The sequence below is a fragment of the Pseudorca crassidens genome, chromosome 15 (assembly GCF_039906515.1).
Source record: "Pseudorca crassidens isolate mPseCra1 chromosome 15, mPseCra1.hap1, whole genome shotgun sequence".
Lineage (NCBI taxonomy): Eukaryota > Metazoa > Chordata > Mammalia > Artiodactyla > Delphinidae > Pseudorca > Pseudorca crassidens.
In genome coordinates this window covers 52,267,561-52,285,798 of record NC_090310.1, presented here as the reverse complement: position 1 = coordinate 52,285,798, position 18,238 = coordinate 52,267,561, and the positions used below count along the sequence as shown (strand labels likewise).

General features: G+C 37.9%; 1 protein-coding gene across 3 annotated transcripts in view; it reads left to right on the top strand.

Moving 5' to 3' along the window:
• The window catches only part of PLCB1 (phospholipase C beta 1), a 691,592-nt gene extending 673,742 nt beyond the window's left edge, over positions 1 to 17,850 (top strand). The window contains exon 32 of one of the 3 annotated variants that reach the window (XM_067707502.1): positions 17,541 to 17,850. In XM_067707502.1, coding sequence (XP_067563603.1) covers positions 17,541 to 17,561 — 21 coding nt within the window. In that variant the 3' untranslated portion in view covers positions 17,562 to 17,850. Of the gene's footprint in view, positions 1 to 5,324; positions 8,605 to 17,540 lie in introns of those variants that run through there. The other 2 variants (XM_067707500.1, XM_067707501.1) reach the window with 2 other exon arrangements.
• Positions 17,851 to 18,238: the final 388 nt, after the last annotated feature.

Below are 18,238 nucleotides of genomic sequence, written 5' to 3'. Positions count from 1 at the left end.
ATTCACTCAAGTCTCTTAGCTTCCTTAGCCCAGAGCACAGGTCTTCTTCAAAGATTTCAACCGTCTTTTGGTAGTTTAAGTACAATAGCAACTTTCAGTTTGACAAGGTGTCTCTGGACCATGATTAATCATTTTGGTAGAATCAAAATTGTTTTTCTCTTTCACATTCATTTTTATTCCCAGCTATGATAGTCCTCTGCTGAATCTTCCTACAGAAAGCACCAAACTAAAAATAGAAAATTCCTAGTGTTATTAAACCCAACTTGGACCCACTCGTTCACTGCACAGCAAAGCCAATCTACTGACACTGGGTTGTAGTGAAGGAAAGTACAGCATTTATTTGCAGGGCACCAAGCAAGGAGAATGAGCAGCTCATGCTCAAAAGACCCGAAGTTCCCAATGGCTTTCAGGGAAGGGTTTTTAAAGGCAACATTTGAGGTGAGGGCTGCAGGGTGCATGACTTTCTTCTGATTGGTTGGTGCTGAGGTAAAAGGGTGGTGTCTCAGAATCTTAATCATCAGCCTTCTGGTTCCAACCAGTTTGGGGCCTATGTGCTTGTGGTCAGCATGTAGTCACCATCCTCCACCTGGGTGGGGGGATCTTACTTTCTGTAGAAAAACTCAGAGATATGTGTCACACTGTTATGTATATCTCTTGAGGAGAAACTAGGGCTCTGTTTTATCACTGACTATTGTTTGAGCTGTCATTACTTTTCTTGCTTAACTGCTTTTCCTTTGTTTCTGCGTTCCTTCACTTCCCTAATTAGTAACTGCTTGTGCCTACTCTTTGAAACTCAGGGAAGGCCTGAGACTCAGGGAAGCCCTGAGTCTCCTTTTAGGAGACTAAAAGCCTTTTTCTTCAAACAAGAAAGAGGGGACATGGAGGAGCTTTTGTCCCCAGGAGGGTCCCGCAGGGTTCTCCTCAGTTTCAATCTCCCCTTTTCTTTGATACTCCTCAATCCTAAGGGGAACCAGGGTGGGATAAGAAAGGGAATAAAGTTTTGGATAGAGAGGTTAGTCATAAACTTGGCAGGGGAACTCTGTTTTAGGGGCACTTGATTTCACTAGGCCTTAATAGCAGGCATCTATAAGGGGAGAGTACTCCAGCTCTAACACAAAACTTTCAAGGTCTAGAATGCACATGTTAGCTGGGATGAAGTGGCTTAGCAAGTAGCATAATTATTGCCTTATGTTTTAGTATACAGTCAGCCCTCCATATCCATGGGTTCCATATCTATGGATTCAACCAACCTCAGATTGAAAATCTTTGAAAAAAATTTCAGAAAGTTACAGAAAGCAACACTTGAATTTACTACATGCCAGCAACTATTTACTTAGCATTTACATTGAATTTACAACTATTTACATAGCACTGACATTGTATTAAGTATTATAAGTAATCTAGAGGTGATTTAATGGGAGGATGCTCATATGTTATATGCACCATTTCATATAAGGGACTTGAGCATCCTCAGATTTTGGTGAGGCCCACACCACAGAATTTCATGAACATTTCTGAGAGAAATTATGGGAGTCATGGGGGAAATGCTACAATAATACTGCATAAAACACAAAACTTCTCTGACAATAATAAATATTTATTTAGTTCACGACTTTCAGAGTTCAGCTGATCTAGGCTGAGCATAGCTGATCTTAGTTGGGCTCTAGACTGCTAATAGATGGAGCTTTTTAGAAACAGAGCCAGATCTTGCCCTGCATACTTTTCATATTTTCTTGTAATAAACAGGTATTCTATTTATAAGAAGAAAAATATAAAGAGAAAAGCTCTAAGTTGAAATTCAAGTAAATGCACATTTGTAATTCATTCATTAATAAAGACTTTTTTTTAAAGAGTGAAATATATGGCATTTAATATACATTTAATTTAGTTTATAAATTAATCATATTAATTTATTAAAATAGTTTAGAGTATAATAAAATCTACTACTAACCCATGATAAAAGGAAGTATCTACCAAAGTTATAATTTAGCCACAACTGGGTCAATTTTTAAATTAAAAAATATAAAATTAGATTATTATTATTATTGTGATATTGTGATTTATAATAAGGAATATACATTTGGTCTTCATCCCAGTTCCTGGCACAGAGCTCCTGAAACCCTTGAATTTCCTAAGTGTTAAAGCAATAAAGGTGTCTTTTGTTATGTTAATGAGGTGACTTGGGGGAAGCACCTAAGGATGGGGCTGGTTGTCAGGGGAACTAAGCTAATGATTGGAGGGTTGAAACTTTAACGTCCATCCTCCTGACCTCCTCCTGGGAGAGGGCAGGGGCTGCAAATTGAGTTCACTGGCCAGTGGCCAACGAGTTACATCAGTCATGACTACATAGAAAGCCTACACAAAAGCCCAAAAGGACAGGGTTCAGAGATCTTCCACATTGGTGAACACATGGAGATTGGGGAGAGGGGTCCACCTGGAGAGGGCATGGAAGCTCTGTGCCCTTTCCCCATACCTTGTCCTGTACATCTGGCTGTTCCTGAGTTGTGTCCTTTTATAATAAACCAATGAGGCGCAGTGGTTGAGAATCTGGCTGCCAATGCAGGGGACACAGGTTCAAGCCCTGGTCTGGGAAGATCCCACATGCTGCGGAGCAACTGGGCCTGTGAGCCACAACTACTGAGCCTGCGCGTCTGGAGCCTATGCTCTGCAACAAGACAGGCCGCGACAGTAAAGGGCCCGCGCACCGCGATGAAGAGCGGCCCCCGCTTGCCGCAACTAGAGAAAGCCCTCGCACAGAAACAAAGACCCAACACAGCCAAAATAAATAAATAAATAATTAATTAATTATAAGAAACCAATGATCTAGTAAGAAAATGTTTCTCTGAGTTCTGTGAGCGACTCTACCAATCTAATCTAAGTGAGGGGATCGTGGGAGCCTCCAAACTATAGCCAGTCAGGCAGAAGCACAGGTGACAACCTGGACCTGCAATTGGCCTCTAAAGTTGGGGGAGGGGTGTGGGGCAGTCTTGTAGGACTGAGCCCTTAACCTGGGGGATCTGACGCTATCTCCAGGTATATATAGCGTCAGAATCGAATTCAATTGTAGGACACCCAGCTGGTGTCACAGAGAATTGCTTGGCGGTGTGGGGAAAAATACCCCCATATCTGAACTGGGTGCAGAATCATAATTATTAAAATTAGATTATTAAGAATTACCAGAAAATGTTAGTTTAAGTGTTTATTTGACATTTTCTCACATTTCATATTTTCTTTTTATTTTTTTCATAAGTTAAAAAAGGAAACAGCCTATCAAGCACCATAGGGTCTTGTCCACCAATGACCTAAGAGAAATCGGTGTCTAGGTCAGGTGCAATATATCTATACTGAAGGTCCCCCAGTCTAACCTAAATGAAATCCGCTGTTTCTTAAACATAGGGCCCCATGCTTTTCTCCCTTTCCCTACATTTTTTGGAAACGAAACTTTAACTGCATGTGTTGCTGAACTAAAATTGAGACAAATTCATGACGAGGTCTGAATGGTGGTAAATGGAAGCTGTCAGACACCAGGCTGAGATTTCACTTATGCCAGAGTGTGTCAGTGCAAAGCCCCACCTGGGGAGAAACTGGCCATTGCCTTCTTATATCTGATGCTCCGGAGGGTTGTCCCCAGTGCTGAGGGTGGAGCTGTGTGTGAAGGTGCCTTTACCACATCATGGCAATGTGAACCTCAGGACCTGTGGGTATCCCTCTCATAGAGTGTTTCCTTCTTGGTTTATTGGAATTCACATGCCAGGACAACATATTCATAAATACCCAATATTTGATATTTGGGGGGAATAGGGGACTTTCAATACTCAGGCCAAGCCCTTTTTTTCAGGCACTTTTTGATGGGGAAAAGAAAAAAAAGCTCATTCAAACAGATCCACAATCCATTATTCAAGACTCTTGGGGTCTCTTGTTTTTCAGAATTCATATTTTTTCTGATTTTAGGAAAGGAATATGATGCATATACCATAAGCATTATATCCCAAGGGGGCCCAGGTCACCCTCATAATCAAACAAATTAATATGTCTACAGTACCATGTATGGACATTCACAAGAAGTGGGATTAAATAAGGATTATAAATAGCATTATATCAAAGTCAATGATTTTGTTACAAATTTATAAAAAACTTCTCAATTTCAGAATTTTGGGGATTTTAGAATTGCAGATAAGGGATTACTGATCTCTAATAAGTTTGGCAAAGTTAATACATAATACTTAATACATAATAATAAGGGATTACTGATCTGTACTAATTTTGGCAAAACTTCTCTGCCATAGAAGCGAGAACAAAAAGGAATTGAACTAAAGGAGATGTTCTCAAGCTGCTGGCACTGAAGAAAGGGGGGTCCGATCACCGCAGGGCAGATGACCTGAGGACTGTCTTCATCCCAGGTGGTCAGGGGTCAGACTGCATTGAAGCCGCAGATAGAGGACATACAGCCAGGATTGAGACCAAAAGTAGAATTGGGAGCTCAGAGTAGAACCAGGACAGGAAGATTGTCAGTGTGTCCAAAGTAGACCAGCCACAGCCACATCGGCATCACCCGGGAGCTGCTGAGAAATGCAAGATCTTGGGCATTTAGGAAAAGCATTTAGTCTCTCACGCCATATCTAAGATTAAGCTCCCTGCTTATCATTCAATAAGCAGAGAGAATTTTATTCAAAATCCTGGGTTTCATCTGGGCTCTGAGCAGCAGAGCGTCCTAGCAGGCAGCACCCACCACCCCTCACCCCACTTCTACCAGATGCCCAGCTTTTACTTGTTTTATGGCTGAGGCCAGCATAAGCCTGCATTTGAAGAAAGGGTTCTGTGACTTTTAAAAGTCTGAAAATTCTCCAGAGCATTAAACAGATAAATTTGAAGGCAGTTTTAAAAGGTAGGTAAAACGGTTTATGAAGCAAATAAAAATTAGAAAGAAAAAAAGGAATCAGAATAAACAGGTGATAAAAGAAGTGAAGATAGATGCTCAGGTTGGCTATATGAGTATGCTCAGTTTGTAAAATGCATTTAGCTCTGGGTTAGAAACAGCCTCTGGATGAGGCTGCACTTCATAAAGCCCACGCCTTGACCGTCTGTCCACTCCAATTGACTTTGTGGCTCTCCCAGCCTGATTCATGGCTGACGTTGATACCCTCAGCTATTGGTGACTTTTAGCTGTGAACAAATGACATGTCCAACGAACCTCAGTTTCACATCATGGTATTAAAATTAATTGGTCCCACCCCTCTTTGTACATCTCTTTCAAGGAGTTTCTACATGGGTGGTTATAGAAACCCAAATGACATAAAATCATCCTCTTTCTTGCTGTCTCCCAGCTGCAGGTGGAGCTAGAGCAGGAGTACCAAGACAAGTTCAAAAGGCTGCCCCTGGAGATTTTGGAATTCGTGCAGGAAGCTATGAAAGGGAAGATCAGTGAAGACAGCAATCACAGCTCTGTCCCTCCCCTGCTGACCTCAGACCCTGGAAAACTGAACCACAAGCCTCCTTCCAGTGAGAAGCTGGAAGGAGAAAACCCAGGAAAAGAATTTGATACTCCCCTGTGATTGTTTCTTCCCGGCCTTCAGAACACGCATGGCCACTCCAACTCCATCGGACTCTCTCTTACAAAGATCACTGCCCAGGAGCATCTTCCTGAGAAGCATCCCTTAGATTAAAATCCACACTGGAGGGAGAGTTCCAGAAGGATCCATTCAGCTTCCCCATACCCAGGCTCCATGTGTTATGTGGAAACTACTGCAGGTCTGCTAGTGAAGAGTGCATGTATGTGGTGGGATTTTGGTTTTCTTTCCAGTGGTAAATTCAAAGCAGGCAGCTTCCAGGCTCCATGAAGGACAGCGTCTTCTTTGAAGAAAAGCAAGCTCATGTTTTTAGTTGAAGCTCTGGTGTAAAGTATGTCAAAGTAATAGAAATAGTTGAGAAATGCATAGCACTATTTAACACTATTGAACAGCCAACTTTGAGCATTTTTTTTCCTAACTGCCCCTCAACTACCATATCTTCGAGTTAACATGCATATTAAATTGTTTCATCCTTTGCTTTGCAAGCACTGGCGGCTTGCAATTTGCTAATTTATTTATCATAGAGGCATCAGTGTATTTGTTGCTGACATGGCTTTATTGGATACCATAGTGACACAAATAAGCTGGTTTTCTGCCTTGATTTTGTCCTTGTCCAGTAAAGCCATCCCCAGACTTGGCAACATGACTTGTACATTTGGCTGTGTGAGCAAGTTGGCCACACACTTCCAGGCAGTGTGCTATCTGAGTCAACTATTTGCACTCAAAGTCTGGGTATTCATTGGTTATTGGCCTAAAATCATTAAACAACTACAAAGATCTTTTTAATTGAATAAAAATAGTTGAGCCGATGTATGATGAGCAGAGATTCAATCAGAGTGAATAGGTTCCAGCAGTTATTCTGCTGTCTGACTTTCTTTATGGTTCATTTATTTTTAATATAGAGATAAAGATTAAATATTTATCTAGAGACTACACAGACCCACATATAAATGGTATATGTTATCTACATGTATATATGTATGCACTCAGCCATATAAGTACATACATATACACCACATACACATACACACACACATATTCATATGAGTGTGAATATGAGTTTCTTAATTGGCAATAATCCAGATCTCTTCCACAAGACGTAAAACCAATTCAATGACAGAGAAGAAAATGGTCAAATATCTACATTATGTGGATATTAAATTACATTAAAATTCTAAGAAACAATTGATGGAGGCTTTGATGCAAGTTGAGGTAGATTGAGAACTTAGAATATGACTTTGATGTATATTTTGTAAGATCAAAAACTGGATTTTAAGTATTTTAAGCTTGTTTTAATGGTCAGAATATACAAAAATGTATAGGACAGCAATATGGAAATGTATTAGTATCTTCCATAATTTTTAAATCTGACAGATTTCAATTTATTTCTCACATTAAAAAAATCTTTCATTATATATTTACTATGTACATTTAATTCACTTAACTGTCTTTTTGTTAAGTTCCTATGTTAAGTGGCATAGGAGAAACAAATTATATTATGGTGAAACTGATTTAAAACATTATTGAAAGGTCTTAAGTAAGAGAGAATAATTATATAGAGGAAAATATAACTTAGAGAGTAACACAAAGAACATTGAAGTTAAAGCCCTGAAGCAAGATGTGCAGTTTTATTTTACTTTAAACCTGTCTGATTGTAGCTTAGTAAAACATTTTAAAACACAAAAACTAGTTGTGTCCTGAAAATTGTGTTTTAAGAATTTAATATTTTTATGGAAATTATTCTATTTAACTTTAAGCAATAACTAGGGATCACAATTAAGTTTTAATCAAAATGAGGGCTTAGTTCAAACATTAGGAAGTAGTGTTTGATTAAAAAACACATCTAGGGAGACACAAGGGGAAAAAAAATCCCATCCCCTTTGGAGATGACTATATTTTGATCTAAAGGATTTAGGGTGTTAATTAGACACTTAATAAAACTTAACTTCCACTGAATGAGAACTCTTTTGTAAATCATTCTACTTTTGCACCTTGAAAGAAAGGCATTAATCATAAGGAAGCAAGAATGGTCAAAATAGAATGCTGCATTTTTATAAACAAAATTACAGACTGGCTAAAATTGCAGAAGAATGAACTAATAATAGCATTAATAACCAAATGCAATGGTGATTATTACAGAACATTGTATCACATTTTAGTCCAGAGATAGACTAAAGTTGAATAACTTTGACTTACACAAAACTGTTTTGGTAGTTGGATTTCATTACCTTAGTGACTCTAGTCATTTTGCAATATGTTTGTATTTGGCCATTTCCTGTAATCACATTTTTATATCTGTACAATGACACTTTTTGCAGTTGTGGGGGTAGCGTGTAACACTGTCCATCTTGCATCATTGAAGTTACTACAGTGATACTATCATTTAATAATATTAATATTACTTGAAATAGACTAAGATAAAGAAAAAGGGTCTATATGATGTGCAGTTTTGTGCCTTTCTGTATTTGCCTTGTTCTTTGTTGAATGTGTGAAATTCTGTACTGTGGTTTTTCCTATAATAGAGAGTAGATCTGTGTATTAAATTAGACTATGCCCCTATGATACCCTTACACTACTGAGAATAGCATGGTTTGGGCCATGTACTGAGAATTTTCAAAGTTCTAATGACATGCCATGTGTTTTTGGTTTTTAACAGTTCATTTTACCATTTCAATATCACCATACATTAATTAATACTCCTATGATAGATAAGCTGTCATTAAATAATTTTGAAAGAAAGGGCCATTGCTTGCATTACTTTGAATTTAACGTTGTGCTTGTGCACTGTATAAATATTGTTTGTGATGGATTGGACATTGTGACTTTTGCCTTTTCAGAAGAAAAAAAGATAGGACAAAGTATTTGAAGCTCTTAAAATGTACATATTTTGGTTCTTCTATCTCAAATTATTTAAAATGCATAATTCACATTTTTGTAATAATTCTATGCAATTTTGTGGCATGATGTTTCTTCCACTTGTAATTTTATGTGCTTTCATCACAAATCCAAAGGAAACAATAAAAATTTCTTAACACAACCCAGCTGTTATTTCGTGGTGTTGGGGCCAAACTTCTTCTGATGGGCAGGAAGGTGGGAGCAGCATTGATACCAATTTTTAGGGAAGTAATGCCCACCCTGATGGGACACATCAGTGCCTGCGCAGGAAATCAGGAGACTGCAATGCTTGGGTCGGAGGGCACAGTTGTCATCATTCCATCAGTCCACTACCTCCTTCCAGAAATGGCGTTAAACTTGCCCATTGTTCCCATATTCAGGATCCTCCCTTCCTCCCCTCCTTCCTTGACCAAAGCTAAGGAAGGCAAAATTTTCAAAAGTTTTTTGACAAATAGTGGATGTGACAAGAACTGACAGAGTATTTGATGCAAGTTTCTTCATACAACAGATAAAAAAAGAGTCGGCCACACTGATTTTTGAAAAAGAAATATGCATTTGAGTTATGAGGATGTCTCCAAATGCAATATGTTAGTTAGTTATGGCTATGTTACACATTACTCCAAAGCCTAGTGGATTAAAGCAATAAGAATTATTTCTTAAACTCTCATAGTTTTTGTGGGTCAAGAATTCAGACAGGGCAGAGCAGAGATGCCGTGTCTCTATGCCATGATATCTGGGGCTTCGGCTGGAAGATTAGAAGGCTGGGAGCTGGAATTTTCCAAAGACTAATTTACTTTCATGTCTGGTGGTTGATGATACATCACTGAGAGACTAACTGGGGCTCTGGGCTGGACCACAACATGTGTCCTCTCCACATGGCCTGGGCTTTCTCACAATATGTTGGCTGGACTCCAAGGATGAGCTTCCCAAGTGAGAACCAGGCAGAAACTGGATCAAAATTTTTATGACTGAACCTCTACATTGCATACTATCACTTCTGCTGGACCCCATTCATTGGTGTTCTCACAGCTCCTTCCCAGATTCAAGGGGAGGGAACAAATACAGACCCCATCTTGCTTTGGGAGCAGTGTTGCTTACACTGAAGTACATGAATATATAGGCGTCTTTGGAAAATGTAATCTGCCACATACAGTATACACCAAACTGAATTTCCTTACACTCAAACCTGCTCCACATCCTTTGTTTTCTTCATCAGTGAATAAAACCAATACCAATTCAGTTGCCCAAGCCAAAAGGTGGGCATCATCACTGACAGCTGGCTCTCTATCATCCCCATTCCAATAATTCACCAACCTCGGTCAATTCTCACCCTGTGGAATAGCCCCCCAGCTTCGTTCACTTTCTATCCTCTCTGCTAATACCCAAGTTCAGCCACCATCCCCCCCACCACCTACCAAGGTTCTAAACGATTTCCATGCCTCAAGTCTTAAATCATGTAACCATTTCTCCATACTGGAGCAAGACTGATCATACAAGAGCAAAAATGGAATTAAAAGCCTTTAATGGACCCCAGCAATCCTCAGGATAAAGTCTAAATCCCTTAATAATTGTTTGAGATCTTACATGATTTGGTTCATACATAACTATCCATTCCTGCCTTATGGACCATCTCAATTCCTGGGCTTTTTAAATACTATTCCCTCAACTACTTAGACCCTTTCTGTTCCTCTTTCCCTTGAACCACTCCTGAAAACACACTTATACACATACTCAGGTTCTCTCCTTTCCTTGTCTCTTATTCATCTTTAGCTTTATAGACTAAATGTCACTTCCTCTAGGAAGACTTCTCTGATACACCCAAGCTCCCCATCATCTGTGCTCCCATTGCATCCTACGTCAGTTATTTCTTGCTGCATAACAAACACCAGCAACACTTGGTGTTTTTAACAACCATGTTCCATTGATTGTGAGTCTACAGATAAGTGCCAGGCTCTGCTGATCTGGGCTGGGACAGGCTGATCTCATCTGGGCTCATCTGTACATCTGTAGTCAGCTAGGAGTTGGCTGGTGGCTGATCCTGCCTGGGTTCTTTTACATGTCTGGGGCCTTGACTGGAACAACTGTGCTGATCTGGCTCTTCTCCATGTGCTTTTTCCACTCTTTGGCAGGCTAGCCATGGGTTTTTCACATGTCCAAGGCAGGATCTGGAGAACAAGCAAAGGCATTCAAGCCCTCTTGAAGTCTAAACTCAGAACTAATACACCATTACTTCCACCACATTCTATTGGTGAATGTAAAAGACAAGACCAGCCCTGATCAAGATTAAAAGGGTACTATGGTGTTATAGGGAAAATGATGTGGACACAGGGTGGCTACTAATACAATTAATCCATTAACACCATGTACTTTTGTACTTTCTTTCACTTATAGAGTATATACCAACTGCAACGTACTGGCCCTCTTACTTAAATACATCCTCCATTGACACCTTTGATGTCAAGGGTCATGTCTCATTCACTACTGAAACCCCAAACCCACCATAGTGAAATCTCTCAATAAATACTGCATTTACAGTGAATAAATTTGTTTACCCATCCAGCTATTAGTACTAAGGTGGAAAAAAATAATGATTGATATGTGAATAATAAATGTCATTAACTCAAAGCTACAGTGTTGTTTAGGCACCTCATGAGTCAGCAGCACCCTGCTAGTAGGGCTAGACCACACAGAGCCATGTGCTTTGACTTTTACTTATGGCACCAACCCCAAAGCACAAAACTGCTTATGACAGATGAAATTAGGTCAGTCACCAAATAGTAGATTCTGGATCACAGGTGGAGAAAGCTAGGCTCACCTTGGATTCCAGGCATACCAACAGCCTCTTTCTGCACACAAGCGAGAACTCAGGAGCCATTCTTTGTCCCCTGGAGTCCCTGCACTGTTCATTTGTTTCTTTGACCCTTCTGCATATATTTTTAATTAACAGTTTTATTAAGCTATAATTCACATACATAAAGTTCACCTTCTTAAAGTACACATTTCAATGGTTTTTAGTATAGTCAAAGGTTGCTCATCAATCACCACTCTTAATTCCAGAACATTTTCATCTCCCCAAAAAGAAACACCATACTCATCAACAGTCACTTCCCATTCCTCATTTTCCCCCATTTCCTCTCCTTAGTCCCTGGGAACCACTAATCTATCTTCTGTCTCTGAGGATTTGTTTATTCTGGACATTTTAAATGATTAGATTTATACAATATGGGGTCTTTTGTGTCTGGCTTCTCTCATTTAGCATAAAAATTTTAAGGTTCAGTTTTCAGCATGGATCAGTGCTTCATTCCTTTTAATAGTTGAATAATACACTATTGTGTAGACGTTGTATTTCTTCATTCATCACTTGATGGACATTTGGTTTGTTTCCACTATCTGACTATTATAAATAATGGTGCTATAAACACTCATGTATACGTTTTTGCATGGAAATATGTTTTCAGCTCTCTTGAGTATATACCTAGGAGTGGAACTGCTAGTTCAAATGGTAACTCTGTTTAATTTTTTGGAGCTGCCGACAGTTTTCCATTTTACAGTGCACCATTTTACATCCCCAGCAATATATGAAGATTCCAATCTTTCCACATCCTTGCCAACACTTGTTGTTTTCTGCCTTTTTGATTATTGCCATCCTAGTGGATATGAAGAGTATTTCACTGCAGTTTTGATTTGCATTTTCCTGATGACTAATGATGTTATGTGACTTGGCCATATGCATATCTTCTCTGGGGAAATGCCTATTCAAATCCTTCGTGCATTTTTAATTGGATGGATACTTATTTTAAAATCTGGGTCCCCTTTCTCGATTTTTGTCCTCCAGTCCCTTTTGCACCTGTCTACCCCAAAGCTTAGTCTAAAAAGCCTCTCTCAGTTATCAGTCCTCCCTGGGCCACTGAAGAACTGGAGGTTATTTGGAAAATGGTGCTGGTTATTTCTATGTGAAGTCAGAAAGTCACTTGTCTGCTTTTTTTTTTTTTTTAAACTAAATGTCAAATATTTGTTTATTTTCCCAGATTTCACTCTTCCTTTTAAAAACAAGCTGCAAAATAAGTCTCATAAATGTGGGTTGAATTCACTGGGATTCAGTGACATTTTATGGAAGGAAATTTATTAAGGACAAGTGGCATGGGATATTGCCATGAAAATATTTGCCACATAGCCTTTAAGAATTGAAGTGAATTACATAACATGCTATCAAGAAGCTTATGCTGTCAAGAAGCTTAATGTGTCAATAATAAATATATCAATAACAAAGAAAAGATCTTTCCAATTAAACCCTGACTCTTCATCAAACATAAAGGCACATCCCAATTTCAGAAAGGTTAAAAGTAAAAGTGTATCCAAGCATACTACTAAAGAAAATCATCAAACCACAGGGGAGGAAACAAAAAGAAAAAGAAATGAACAGAGAAGAAGTACAAAAAACAATGGGAAAAAAACTAATAAAATGCCAATAAGTACACACCTATCAATAATTACTTTAAATTTCAATGAAATAAATGCTCCAATCAAAAGACATAGAGTGGCTTATTGGATTTAAAAAAAGAAAAAAAAAAAGACTCATCTATATGTTGCCCATAGGAGACTCACTTCAGGACTAAAAACACAAAGAGACTGAAAGTGAGGGGATGGAAAAAGATATATCATGCAAATGGAATTGACAAGAAAGCAGGGGTAGCAATATTCATATCAGACAAAATAGACTTTAAAACAGAGGCTCTAACAAAAGACAAAGAAGTGTATTATATAGTGACAAAAGTATCAATACAAGGAGAGAATATTGTACTCATTAACATTTCATCAGAGAAATGTAAATCAAAACTATGAGATATCAACTCACACCTGTCAGAATGCTTATCATCAAAATATCTACAAATAACAAATGTTGGCAAGGATGTGGAGAAAAGGGAAGCCTTGTATGCTCTTGGTGGGAATGGAAAGCAGTAAGGACGCTCCTCAAAAAACAAAAATAGAACTACCATATGATCCAGCAATCTTATTCCTGGGTATATATCCAGAAACAAAGAAAACACTAATTCAATAAAATACATGCACCCCAATATTCATAACATCATTATTTACAGTAGCCAACTTATGGAAACAACCTAAGTGTCTATCAACAGATGAATGGATAAAGAAGATGTGGCATATTACTCAGCCATAAAAAGAATGAAATTCTGCCATTTGCAGCAATGTGGATGGACCTAGAGACTATCATACTTAGTGAAATAAGTCAGACAGAGAAAGAAAAATACTCTATGATATCACTTGTTTGTGGAATCTAAAAAGTAAAACAAACAAATATATATAGCAAAACAGAAACAGACTCGCAGATATAGAAACCAGACTAGTGGTTGCCAGTGGGGAGAGGAAAGTTAGGAAGGGCAAGATAGGTGTATGGAACTTGGAAATACAAATTATTATGTATAAAAATAGATAAGCAACAAGGATCTATTGTATAGCACAGAGAATTATAGTCATTACTTTGTAATAACTTTTCATGGAGTATAATCTGTAAAAATACCAAATCACTATGCTGCATACCTGAAATCAATATAATACTGTAAATCAATTAGACTTCAATTTTTAAAACAATTTTTAACAATTTTTGAAAAAGTAAAAGTATATCTTAGAACCAATAAAATGTCATAATTTCCTTTCTTTTTTTATTTCAAAGAAATATCTGCTTCATAAGAACCTAGGGTTGTACATTTCATTTATTTAAAATAATCAGAAAGCCCAGTCTCCAGAGAGCACAGTATTCAAAGTAACACCAGTCCAAGACCCAAAAAATAGTTTAAAGGAAAATAAATTTGTTCTGAAATGTCTATAAAATGTACCAAAATAGGATTTGATTCATAGCATACTATGAAGTCTCTTAAAATTGCTTTTCCCATTTCTTCTTGTTTCTCTGTATGTGATTGTCATATACAAAGGAGCTTTGGTAGTTCCCTGGTGGTCCAGTGGTCAGGACCCAGTGCTTGCACTGCCGTGGCCAGGGTTCAATCCCTGATCAGGAAACTAAGATCCTGCAAGCCCGGCTGTGTGGCAAATCAATCAATCAACTTAAATTTGAAAAAAGAAATCTTCCCCTCAAATCTCCTTCAAACACCAGTCTGTGTGAGCTCTTGCTTTCTCTGCCCACAACCTTCATCTTTGGATTTATTCTATTTTCTTTAACCTTCTGAGTAATCCTTTAAACTTTCCAATGTAAATCATTCTCGCCTTCCTGAATGCTCTAGTGTTGCCCAATTCAGCTCCCAAAAGGCTCATAAGTGAAGTGGGCAAGAATAGAATTATTCTTACACTGGGAGAGACTGTAAATAGTCCAATATCAACATTTTTCCAGTAATACATTCAGTCAATACAATTCAATAGACACCTACTCTGTTCCAGGCACTGGTTCTGCCCCAGGTTCAATTGGGTTAGAAGCTCAGGTTTCTTGGTCATAATTGTGCCCAAATAAGTATATCTTTAAGGGTACTCCCTCAAAATGAATCATATCGTGTGTCTGTACCCCCAACACAGTTAAAAAGGAAAGGTTTACTTCTCTTTTATCATGAGAGTGCTACACACATGCATATGTATGCACACTCACCCAGATTGGGACAGAGGGTCTTCAGCATCAAAATGACATTTAATACCTTTTTATCTTCCAAGAGTTTCTTCCCTAAGTCCCCAGTTACCTGCAGCAAGGGGCAGCCCCAGACCTGGGTATACCTGAATTTTCACCTGAATATGCTGAATGCCACACTCTGCCTTTTCTATTCCAATGGCTGTAGACGTTGGCAACATGTAAATAATGTGAAAGCAAGTTTTTATGATTAAGGAATCAAATATATTGAATTTTATTACTGAAAGTTGAAATAACATGTATGAACAAAAACAATAAAAGAATGTACTCTTTTCATGGAAAAAAATTAAATAGTATGAATTATTCTATCTTATTATTTGCTAGATTCTAATTTTGGAGATATAAGACCATGCTCTTTATTTATTACCTCCTGAAGCCGCACATAACCCAAGGGAGGTTAGATAACCACGTGGCTTAAATTAGTTATTCCAGCTGTCCATGCCCACCCAAATCCTCTCTGCTCATCCCGAGTTCTTCCCTGTCCATTCAGAACATTGATTTTATCGTGGCCTCTGAGAAAACTATCATTTTCAACTAATAATCCTACTTCACGATTCTTCTGACCCATCTTTCCATTCATGATACTCTCTTCAGCTGTGTCTAAACTACTGATATCTTATCTATTGAGTTGTTTGTTTGTTATTTCAGTTATTGTATTTTTTTAAAATTTCTACATGTTTTATTTGGTACTCTTTTAAAACTGTTAAGTCACTTTCCATAGTGTCTGTTCTCTGAAGATTATTTCTACTTGTCTTTTTTCTTTTAGGTATATTAAATTGCTTTATAACTGTCAGTTGCCCAGTTTGGTTTCTGCTGGTTCTTGCTTATGTTTTATCTTCTTCTGTGCTTAATTAATTTTTACTGTATAGTATTTATTTTCCTTGAAAAGTCATTTATGAACATTCTCTGAGACCTAAAATGGATATATATTCTGACAGAAAGAATTGGTGTTTTTTTCTACATGGTGTCTAGGGGAGTATCCAACCCAAGTACTTTCTGCATGTTTTTTTTTTTATGGTTCTGAACCATTAATGTATGTGATGGTCTATTTTAAGGATGAAAATTCTTGGAAGGCTAGTTTGTAGACACAATCTCTTTGGGACTATTTTTCCTCCAGCCAAGAATCAAAGAAACTTTTTGCGGGCCCTATAATAAATACAGGGTTAAGATTACTTCTGATTCTCCTTTATTCTAACATTGGATCCCTTGGGGAACTAGCCTAATGGGTGAAGGGTGTACAGTTACTACTCTCTGATTTGAATGGACTCTTAGGCTTTAATTTTTATGTATCTCATCCAATGAGGCCATCAAAATTGAAGTCCACATTTGTCTGAACAGGTAAATATTCTCAGGATAAAACTGGCTTCAGTGCTCTGCTGACTTCCCTGGATTCCAGCTTTCCCTTATATTTTGGCCCAGTAACGACTTGCTACCTTGTCAACTCTTCATTACCTCTAAGAAAATATTTTGGTTTCTACTTTATCTAACATTTTAGTTATTCTCTACAGGACAGTTACTTAGTTTCTATTGGGTATATTTTGAAAATTCTAAACTATTTTCCTAAAGAACACCTTTGATCCTGACTATACCAGGCCCTGCATCTGGATAACATGAAAATACTACTGTCAATACCTGGCAAAGTAATCAATCAAAGTCTAAAAATTCTAAAAATTAAGTGACTTGGGGACACTCAATTAAGTGACTTGGGGACACATTGCTTGGGGACACTCTTCAGTCTAATTCTAAAAATTAAGTGACTTGGGGACACACAATTAAGTGACTTGGGGACACATTGCTTGGGGACACTCTTCAGTCTGCCTTACACATCTCAGCTGAAATAGCAATTAGATGGGGAAATATCAGATATAGATGGCAAAAACTCTCCCTGTAATCTAAAAACCTTCAAGTTGTCAAATGTACGTATGATATCCTTGTAAGATAAATTTAGCATTTAGAGCTCCAGTTTCTCCCTGAGATCTGTAAAAACTCATCTAGCCTGACAGTTCCTTGTTGGCTGCACTTCTGAGAAGTCAGTTATTCTCACCAAGGCCAATTTTAATTTATACACACTAAATTACTACTGATTTTTTGTGTGATTTTTTTTTAATAGAGGGTGTAATATCAAATTTAAGGACTAATGACTTTCAGGACAGTGTTAAGAAATCTGATCCTGAATCACCAGATTACCTAAGGAAAGAGATGTTTTGGTTATTTGATATTTTTCACTAAGAAATAAGCACAAAATTGATTCTTATTATTTATTGTATCTCTAGTGTTTATTGTAACACTAGGCCAGGCACAATCAATAAAGTATGACAGGAAGACAATCAATAAAGTTTGAATGAATGAATTAATTATGGCAGATTGATTGAAAAAAATGGCATTAATTCTTTACATCTTCTCTATATTTTTGTAATGTGATTTAGTAGATTCTGCCATCAAGGAGTTGATGTCTTGTCTCCAAACTTGAATCTGGGTTTCGGCTAGTAGAGTGAGATGATTCCCATAATCCAGTTCCCAGACTAGAGCTCTACCTTTTGGAACTCTGAGATCACCATGAGAACAGGTCTGTGTTGCCTACTGGAGGATTGAACCTTATGAAGCATAGTTGACCTCATTTTCCCAGATGAAGTACTGGATTTTACATCACACCAGGTATGTGATAGAGTCCGACCAAGATTAGCTAAGCCATCTAGCCAACAAGCTGCTGATCATGGACCCATGAGTGAGCCCAGCTGAGGTAGCAGAGCCGGCCCAAGGCAGCAGAACCACCCAGCCAACCTGCACATTTACAAACATTAATAAATGGTTTCTTTTTCAGCAGCTAAATTTTTAGGTGGTTTGTTACACAGCTGTAACTAACTGATACAAAATCTTTGTTACAAGACATCCTAAGGTGTTTTAGAGGAGAGGACACCACATTGGGATAAGAATTCCTCAGTTCCAGTTCAGTCTCTGCCATAAGCTTACTAATCTTGAAGGAAACATTTCAACCTCTCTATGCCTCATATTTGATGTTCCTTTAAGTTCTAATCTTATGTATTGTGTGGAATCCCCCCAAATGCTTTACTCTATATTTTGCCTAAATAGTGAGAAAAGTTGGTTTTTTAAAATAGTTGAGCATTTA